The sequence below is a fragment of the Myotis lucifugus genome, unplaced genomic scaffold, assembly GCF_000147115.1.
Source record: "Myotis lucifugus unplaced genomic scaffold, Myoluc2.0 scaffold_5152, whole genome shotgun sequence".
Taxonomy (NCBI): domain Eukaryota; kingdom Metazoa; phylum Chordata; class Mammalia; order Chiroptera; family Vespertilionidae; genus Myotis; species Myotis lucifugus.
The window spans coordinates 1-10,436 of NW_005876200.1; the positions used below are offsets into that span (position 1 = coordinate 1).

The 10,436-nt window shown below is 34.4% G+C and overlaps 1 protein-coding gene across 1 annotated transcript; it reads left to right on the plus strand.

The window, feature by feature from the left end:
* Positions 1-8: 8 nt before the first annotated feature.
* Positions 9-9,594, plus strand: LOC102438922 (nesprin-1-like; the record flags this gene model as incomplete). The annotated part of the gene is made up of 6 exons (XM_006109031.1): positions 9-91; positions 1,990-2,186; positions 2,851-2,960; positions 6,649-6,699; positions 7,531-7,638; positions 9,457-9,594. Coding segments are annotated over 6 exons (687 nt in total), but the record flags the coding sequence as incomplete, so codon positions are not given.
* Positions 9,595-10,436: the final 842 nt, after the last annotated feature.

Sequence of the window (10,436 nt, forward strand, 5' to 3'; positions counted from 1 at the left end):
CAGCCCCCCCAGCAAGCGGAAAGGTGGCCACCAAGATCCAAGGAAACGCCAAGAAGGCTTTGTTAAAGTGGGTTCAGTACACAGCAGCCAAGTAAGTCCCAGGCGTTGGGTTCCATTTGAAACCCTTGAAGAACGTGAGTTACCAATGCATACCGCGTGCATCTTCCCATGACTGCAAAATTTGAAGAGACATTTGAGTGAATAGCTTTGCTTCAGGTCTTGCTTCACTCTTTCCTTGAGTTAAAATGTAAATACTAATACTCTAGGAAAATGCTGTAATAAAACCAGTTTCCTTCTTCATTTATGTCACTAGGTCTGATTAAGTCATTTAATCCCTACACTTTGATTAGTAGCATGCGGGACAATTCTATTAAAGTCATTGCTTTGGACTTTTGCTCCTCTTAAATAATCTTTACACAAATAAATTTAAGATTTAAACTTGGTTATCTCGTTGTAAGACTATTGGGTTCCCTTTAGTAATAATGTGAACTAAGGTTCACATTTTGAAATATACATGCTATTATTTCCTGAAAGTTCCTAGCAATTTTATTTATTCACTTTATGCTTTGGTTTCATCTTCTAGCTGGAATGTGGATTTCTTTGTCAACTTCAGCTTTATGGCTCAATAATTTGCTTCTAGTTTTGTTTCCTTCTAGGTATAGTGAATTTACGTGTGTGTACATTTATGTAATAATGCTGGGTAGAAAAATACTACTTTGAAAAAGTATCTTTTTGTAGCAATTTCAGTAGAGCTTTCAATTGAGCACAGCAATATTTAATGGTAAGATCTGTTCACATAGAAGCTGTGATTTGTATGATTTTCCTACATGACATGTAAAATGAACTCACTTTCTGTTTTGTTTTGGATGCCTAAATCTAATCTGAATCTTATTCTTCACTTCCGGAAAATAGTTGTAAACAAGCACTTATCATTATAAAATATTGAGGCCCTAAACACAGGGAGTTCTATTTTTAAAGTGTTTGAAAAGCCAAAATAAGAAAAGATAAAAATAAACATAAAGAAGATATAATTAGTGTTACTAAATTATGTAGTTTTTAAGTGAGGAAATGTGAGCAAAGGGAAAATATAGATAGAAAAGTAAGATGGATCCAGAGGCGAATGTATAAATGAATAAATAACAGAACATTCTGCCCAATCTTGGTGAATATTGGCCAGTATGTGAGCTGAAGAAATTATAAATCTACTACCAAAGACAGAAACTCTAAGAGAACTAGGACAGGATTCAAGATTACTTGACAAATACTGAAGTCTTACAAAATTGTTTTTTAAATATTTGTGAGAAAGCCAGTGATTATATCTTATGATGCTATTTTTAGGACAATGTATTTAATGAAAGCTGAATGTACATTGCTAAAACATAATTTAAAGTAAATCTTAAGTTTACTGAGATAAAAATTAAGGGCATTTATGAACTTTTGATGCTAATCAGTTTATCAGATATGTTTTTTGCTTCAGTTCATGGAAATTTTGAGAATATAGGGTAAAAAAAGAGAACTGAGTGATGGTACTTCATCTAATGTCTATTATATTATGTCTATTATAACCTGTGCATGTACAATACAATTTGCTTATCATTATTATTTAAAATGTTATTTTTATATACATTTTTATAGTTTTACCATTATTTTGCCAGACATTTTAATCTAAACTAGTTTTCTTTAAAATATGCTTTCAATTGAGTATCTCTATCACTGAAAAATCTAATATAAATATCTCTAAGTATGGCACTAGAATTTCTACATCTTAACTTCTTACCCTCTAAAATATTGTTTTGCTTAATTTTTCTCAAAACCAGTTAACTAACATAGCTAGCCCCGTATCATTTATTGCTTAAGAGAATTGGATTCTGCATGAGGCCCCGTATCATTTATTGCTTAAGAGCATTGGATTCTGCGCGAGGCCTTGAGAAAAAATGAATATTATCTATTCAGACTGTGACATCTTTCTATTTTTTTAATCTCATGAAGGCAGACCGGAATAGAGATCAAAGACTTCGGGCGGAGTTGGAGGAACGGGGTTGCCTTTCACTCAGTCATCCATGCTATCCGGCCAGAGCTCGTGGACTTGGAGAGGGTGAGAGGAAGGTCCAACCGAGAAAACCTGGAGGAGGCTTTCACCATTGCTGAAACGGAGCTGGGGATCCCCAGGTTACTAGATCCTGAAGGTACATTCAATAGCGTTTGCCCAACTCAGTAGACTTGTATGTTTTACACACAGAAATCACACATGGTTTTCATGACTCTCTGATAGGACAGAGAATTTGAGAACAGCACAAATATAAATAATATCTCCCTGTATTGATTTTCATTTTGAAAAATATTTACTGCTATAATTGGTAACACACTATAGCTCTATTGCTCCAAATGACACTTTGATATCATGGCTCTATATTTGGGCGGGGGGGAGGTCTATATTTGGCCAGATGTAGTTATGCAAGCTAGATAGTCACTTGTTATTAAGTGCCCCGTCTGTGTTTTAAATGCTACCCACTCACCACAATTCTGAAACTTACCTATTTTGTGTATTTTATTAATTAGAAGAATGCCTGAATAGCCAAATAGTATCTCAGGGTTTTGATCAATTAGTGTCGAGATTTCAATGAAACAAGTACTACTTTTCTAAAAGCTCTTAAAATGTCATCTTTATGAATTATACAATTTCTAGCATGTATGATTCAGACTACATTTGTCCCCCCAAAATATTTCTAAATGTTAATTATGTTTTTCTTCTGCCTTTAGTATAGTGTTTTTTGGTAGGTTGGCTAGATTTCAAAGCTTGTATCATTATAATCTAATTAACATAAATTAATTTGTTTTTGGTTTTTCCAGATGTTGATGTGGATAAACCAGATGAGAAGTCTATTATGACCTATGTAGCCCAGTTTCTGAAACACTATCCTGACGTCCACAATACAGGCACTGATGGGCTAGAGAATGATGTAAGTATTGGCTTTTCTTTAAGTATTGATATGCACTCAATGACAGTAACTCAGATATTTAAGCATGCTGTTTCCAAAAAGTTAAATTGTAATGCCTATTTATATTGAGCAACTGAGTAAAGAATAGATATCACCGATTTTGGAGGTGATCGGAGGGAAAGACTTCTCTGATTTGTATGTTGACTATGACAGAAAAGGCAATATTAAGTGCTGGAAATGTAACACTGATAAGTTAAAATTGAGGAAAGATATTGGTGTTGGGAAACGTTATTTTAGTAATTTAAGGATGGAAGACATTTCGTACCCATCTCATCATGTGTGCATCTAGATCTTGAGTCCACTGTTCTATTCAATCTGATGAAAACTAATTTTGACTTTTAGACTTTATTATATAAATTACTGTTTACATTACACAGGGCAAATCTGTAAAAGTTCTAATTATTCACCATGGTTAGATTTTTTAGCCTTTCAATAGTTTAAATAACATTTACATATTTTCATACTGCTCACATGACATATGCTTATTGTAATAATTAAAAACAAAATTTGAAAAAAAGAAATTATCTCTGTTCGACCTTCTACAGAGAATGTATTCTAGAAAATCATTTAATGTGTTAGTGTGATATCCAAACATTTCTCTATGTATTTATAGGCACATATAATATTTTAACAAAAATAGAATCACAGTATACATACAATTTTAAATTTCCTTTTCATTGTACAAAACTTTTCAATGTCATTCTCTCTAGGTCTTCTTATATATGTACAGTAATTTATTTATTCAGTTTTAATTTTTGGAAATTTCTGATTTTTTGCTGATATTAACAATGCTTCTGTCAACAATTTTTCAATAAAGCATTGTTTTATAGTTCTGTCTTAGAGATGTACCTCCTAGGCTAAAGACTAACAGATTTTTAATGCTTTTTGAAACTTTTTTCTTTTCAAATCCCTTGTAGGAAAGTTTATCCCATTTTATACTTTAGCTAGTTCACCAGAAAGCCTGTTTTCTCAGGCTTTAACAACAATGGATATTACCGTTTTCCTAATTTGTTAAAAGTAGTATTTTTTTTATTATGGATAATTTATTATAAGGCAAAACGACACCAGGGAAAGTAACAAATGGAATTTTCAAAATGTGTTGAAAACAATCCCTCTGTCTTTATTGCTTACATCTCATCTAGAGTTTTCAGAGCAGTTTGAGAACACGATGAAGAGCAACAGCAAAAACAAAAGAACAAACTAAAATAGGTTTTCGAAATAAACTCAGAAACAGGTTTGAGGAGGGAAAAGGCCAGGGGAACATAGCCCAAACTTTTCAAATAGGAAAAGGCGTTGCACTAATAGAAATCAGCGACTTCATAAGAGAATTAAGCAGAACCCCTGTCACTGGTTGCTTGGATGAAGTTAATCCGGCATTTGATAGAACTATAGTAGTTTCTTAAAAACTACAGATTCAGGAAACCTTTTTTGTTCCTTGCCAGGATTAGGGCAGAAGCATGGACCGCCTGAGTGACTAACTTACCTATGGCTAGCAGAGTAATTGTCCCTATGGACCATCCCAGGAGGCCAAAGCTCAGACTCTGTGCAAATCCCAGCATAGATCTCCAGTCACGTGCTTAGGGCCATTGGGAGATGTCTGGGTTTTTGAGAATATAATCAGGCAGGGGTGCTGCTATGTAAATAAGAAACTCTAAAGAAAGCACGTTAGACAACACAGCATCGAGAAAACCAGCTTCCCCTCTGATTTTCAAATCTAACGTCTGTATGTTACCCAAGTGGATTTATTTCTGATCTGGTTTTAGAGTTCGTAGTATTTTAATTTCTGACATTAATCATCTCTCTGGATGAGAAAATTTGGTGGCTGGGAAAGTCTGAGGAACAAAAGGGGGTGCTTTCCTAATGCTCACAAACAGGAATTTAAAACAAAAACCCTTAGAGACTTGAAACACACACACACACACACACACACACACACACACACACACATACACACACACACACACACACACACACACAGTCCTGGCATAAGCTTGTTAATGTACTTTACTAAAGAGGCTGTATTTCCCTGAGATCATTCTCATTATCTGAAAAAAAAGTTCTGATTGTTCTTTTAAAAATACCCTCTGTCCCTTCCCTAAAAAGTGGATGCAAATGATTTCTACAGGGTTATTTCAAAAATTAATTTTGAGAAAAAATATTTTAAACTTTGCCCCTTTTTAATGTGGCATTTGTGAAGTTGGGCATAACCACCTAAAATGGTTATTTTGAGTAGAAAAATGTATATTTTCATGATGTAAAGTCATTTAATGAAGCTAAATGACCTCCTAATTCTGCCTCATGAACCATGAAGATTTTATAGACTATCTCTGTGGGGGCTATTGATGCCATCACTTCAAGCACTCAGTACTTGTCTACGCAAGTCTCAGTAAATAGTGGTTTTTTTAAATCAATTTTTAAAATATTGGCATCAATATATCTACCAGGCTTCCATTTTTGGTGTAATTGATTTCTATGTCCTCTTTATGAATTTATTTAAATAATTTTATTTAAATTAGATACCATTTTAAATGAAATTTTCTTTCTTGGAATATACACAATAATTTTTCTACCTCAATCAATAAAACAGATAAAGAAACTTTTAGCTAAAGATATTCCTTGGATAATCAGTACTCAATGGTAAAGTTAAAAAAAAATAGTCCTATTGATCCATGTGTCTCACCAATTAAATATTCAGTTGTTTATCACTTATTCCTTCTCTCATTGCAACAAATATTACTGGCTGCTTTCAGAAGCACAGCATAGCCTTAATTGTTGATATAGAGACAGAGAGAGATGCATACTCTGATCATATTTTTAGAGAGAAAAATAAATAAATCCACATACCTTTTCTTGACATTGTTCTTTTTTATTTATTATTATTTTTTATTGATTTCAAAGAGGAAGGGAGAGAGAAACAGAAACATCAACAATGAGAATCATTGATTGGCTGCCTCCTGAACACCCCGCACTGAGGATCGAGCCTACAACCCAGCCTGTGCCCTGATGGGGAAGCGAACCATGACCTCCAGGTTTACAGTTGATGCTCAACCGCTGAGCCATGCTGGCCAGGCTACATTATTCTTTTAAAAAGTTTAAAATTTCAAAATGCGTTTATAAAAGACATTTATAAAATGCGTATATTGCCATATATGACTATTACAAATTAAAATGAAAACATCAAATGCCAGAATACTACATTGCCTTATCGGATTCAAATATTTGATACTTCAAAAGTTATGAAAACAAAACAAAAACACACACAAAAAAACTTATGAAGCCCTAGCTGGTTTGGCTCAGTGGATAGAGCGTCAGCCTGTGAACTGAAAGGTCCCAGGTTCAATTCAGGTCAAGGGCACATGCCCGGGTTGTGGGCTCAATCCCCAGTAGGGGGCGTGCAGGAGGCAGCCAATTCATGATTCTCTCTCATCATGGATGTTTCTATCTCTCTCTCCCTCTTCCTTCCTCTCTGAAATCAATAAAAATATATTTTTAAAAAACTATGAAAAACATCTTAAAGTAACTATACCCTTAAAATTAGTATCTATTTATTTATAGACAAATGCTTCCCCATTGTTCTTTTCTTGTTTCCTATATAATTTTGTCCCTGATTTATATTATTTTCCTATATATTATCTTTTCATATTGTTAGGAAATATTTCCAGATTTCCTACTTTTTGCAAATTCTATCCAAAATCTTAAGGTAAGATTTAAGTAATCTTGAATTAGTGACTTCTTTCAAGCATCCTCCATTCCATAGTTAGTTAGCCATTCTTTTGCATGTATTTGCTTTTATATACACATTTCTTTTAATACCTTAATTCTGTTGTTTTCTTTTCCTTTCTATTAGAACAAATAACACATGTAATTATTATAGAATGTTAATTACAGTCTAAGCCACTCCCATGGACTTTTCCACTAATCTTTAAATATATAATGACATCAATTAATACCTCTTGAATAACACTTAATAGCACTAATAAAAATAAAACCTTACAGTGATAATATTTGTTTTTATTATATTTGAAATGGAAAATAAAATTAAAGACTTTTTTATATTTTAAATAATTAAGAAGGAAGTCATTACTTGAAATAGGTAAGTATTCAGTTAATTTATAATCCTGAGTGAATCGCATCTTTTCTGCCCAATATTGGGTCACATGGTTTAGTAAAGTTCACACGGTTTAGTAAAATTTTCTTGCTGGGAATACACCCAATATACTTTTCTACTTCAACCATTCCCTTTAAGACATTCCCTTTTTGTAAACATTTTTTAATTAAATTAGTGTGTGTGTATGTGTGTTTTTTGAGAGAAAAAATAGAGATAATTTTAGTATTCAAATAAAATTAATGTACTTTTACAGAATTCACTCTTGATTTTTATCCTCCAATAAGGCGTGATGGTGGGAAAAGAGAAGAGTTTTCAGAGACAATTGAATGATTGAATATTACGTCTACTCTACGATCAATCTGGTATTAATCAGCAATTAAGTGCACAGTTACTAATAAAATTATAACATCTGCCGGTTCCTAGAGAGAAGACAGGCTAATGCTGAAGGAAACAAAAGTTTGGATAGAGCAATTCGAAAGAGATTTGACAAGGGCACAGATGACAGAAGCAAACTTGCAGGATAAATATCAGGTAATGCATGAAAAAGAGACTTCAGTTTTTAAAAGCTTTGCATGAGTAAGATTCATATATGTCATTTAATCTATGTTTAATATTTCAAGTGAGATGAATGAAAAAAAGTCCATAAAGAAATCATGCGCATTATCTTGCTTGCATGTGATTTAATAATTGTGTTTCTACATAAATAAGTGGTTTGAATTGTGTGGGTCCATACTGTGTATACAGCTCTGAGGCTGCGTGACTTTTCCAGAACTCAGAGTCTTATAAATAACCCAGAACACAAATACCTAGTTGTTTTTATAGAAGTCATGATTTTGCAGATGTCACATAACAACAAAAGAAATCCACCAAAAAATGGTTTCAGTACCAAATTAAAAAATACTATAGAATAAGTGGAATTGAATACAGGATTGCGCCGTGTGTATTTGGAGTGGGCCCATTAATGGGACCAGTTTCTACAGCCACCTGCCTAGTTCCACACGATTGCATTCAGGTGAGGCAGGCTGGTGGTTGTTTGCCCCAGTCATGTTACCCTGTTGTTAACTGGACTTGGCTTCCAATTTCTACTTCCAAGACACAAAATCATGTGACAGGTTTCCCAATGAAATTGTGACTTATTCTATGCAGCATTGACATTTTCCTCATATTTAAGGTAGTGTTGCATTTTAGTAGCAAAGCTATACTATAGTGTACATTATATTTCAATCATTTGCACTACAAAAAAGGTATCATGATGTGAGAGAGTCAACATGGCAAACAATAAAAGATTTATCTATTGCATTAGTGTGTGACTTCATATAACCATATCTACAAAGTGTGCCTGAATTTAGATGGATGATGCCACCGATACGACATTTGATAAAGTTGGCAAAGCGGACAATGTGTAGGATATGCTTTTTTTTTTGCTTTGAAATTCAATGTAATCTTTTCCCCTCAAAAATAAAACTTTCGCCCTGACCGGTTTCATTAAAATAAATGATTAAACCAGTAAATTGAGAATAGAAAGGCAAGGATAGAGTACATGAACTTATTTGGTCCATTAGTGAGTTTTAGTTTTAGCATAAATTGTCATGAACGAAATTTCAAGTTGTAAAAGTACCTGTTGCACAGGTGCTATTTTATAAAACGGAACCAAAGGATAAGAAAAGCACAAAACAGAAACACTCCCCTGGTGATCACCAGTTTTGTGAAATAGGGTTAGAGATCATCTGAAATCTGAGCAGAGGGAACATTTCCTTTGGTTTGTGGGTTTGTGTGTCATCAACATTTTCTATCTGTTTCCACTTTCAAACAATAGGGTATTTTCCAGTTTTTCCATGCATAGAATTTTGTGGAATAAAATTGAAGATTGATTTTATGTTTTGGTAATTTTTTATTACATTAAGTTACAGGAATAGGAGTACCTGTGGCAAAATATTGATTCACCATCTCCCCCCAGTGTTCTTTACGTAGATTTACATGTGCGTTCATTCTGAGATTTAGACATTCTTTTAGATGTGTTTGTTATCTGATAAATTCTGCAGGGCCAGCCTCATGTTCTTTAACATCACTGCGCATGTTAGCGGTCTTTTCAATTCACATGTGAACATGGCGTCACCTTTTAGGATGCGTTAATTTACTATAAAATGTGTAGCATGTACTTAGCCTGGGGCCTGGCTCATGGTCAGGGCATGATGAATGGTAGCTGCTATTCTTATCATATCTGTTATTGTTATTATCAACAACATATATTGAGTGTTATCCAAATATAAAAGGTTGTTATTTAGGAAATGTCGTTTCCTTTGCTTTTTTTGACTCGTTGCCATATTGTTGCTGTTTTTCCTCTTCTAGTCATTCAAGCACTTCAGAGTCCAATATGAAATGAAAAGGAAACAGATTGAACATTTAATACAACCATTACAGAGAGACGGTAAATTGTCACTTGACCAAGCATTGGTGAAACAGTCCTGGGATCGAGTGTCCTCCAGGGTGAGTTCCCCCACGATTAACTTCATGGGGCTCACGTAGTTTAGTCAAGAACATTTTCCATCACCCTTTTCTACACTGTGATGTTGCATCAGGTCCCCTGCCTCTGCCTGAGGTAGGAAAGGCTTTACTGTGGGAAAATCTTTGTCCTTTAAGTTAATGGAAGTGCTACTATAACACCTGTCCTGCCTCGCCTGCCCTACATGGGCTGTCACCATTGGCCACATGACAGACTGAAATCTTGGAAGACCATGAGGGCTACTTCCCACTTTACACAAATTAACTCTGGGTTGTTTAACACTGGAGCCTTCACAACTTCTCCATTTTCCATAATCATGTTTCATCAATAGTTAATAATCTCCCCATATTCACATTCATTTTTATATTCTTTAATTTAACCTATCTTCTTATCTGGTCTTTCATGAACCTGAAGGAAAATTGCTCAGTAACTTTTGCAAACTTAAAGACCAAGATTTCAAAACCTGTGACATTTCTATCACTAATGGGGCTATTTGCCTTGAACTTCCCTATTTTCTTTGTTTCTATAATCTATTTTTGCCATAGATTTCATCAAATACTGGCTTAGTTTCTAAGTACCTTACCCCATTCTACCTGGCATTCCATCAAGCTGGAAAAAGGTGTTTGAGAACTGACTGAAGTGGAAGACATGCAGACATGGTTCAGAATTATATAATTATAAAAAGAATCCTGACCACTTGTCTGCCTCCAGAGATGTCTAGATGACCCTGGTTTTTCTGATTCCTGGCATGTGGGGTGGTCCACATGAGCTGGTGCGTAAATTCCTGCATCGCTGAGCATGTCCGCACCCCAGTCCTTGTACTGCA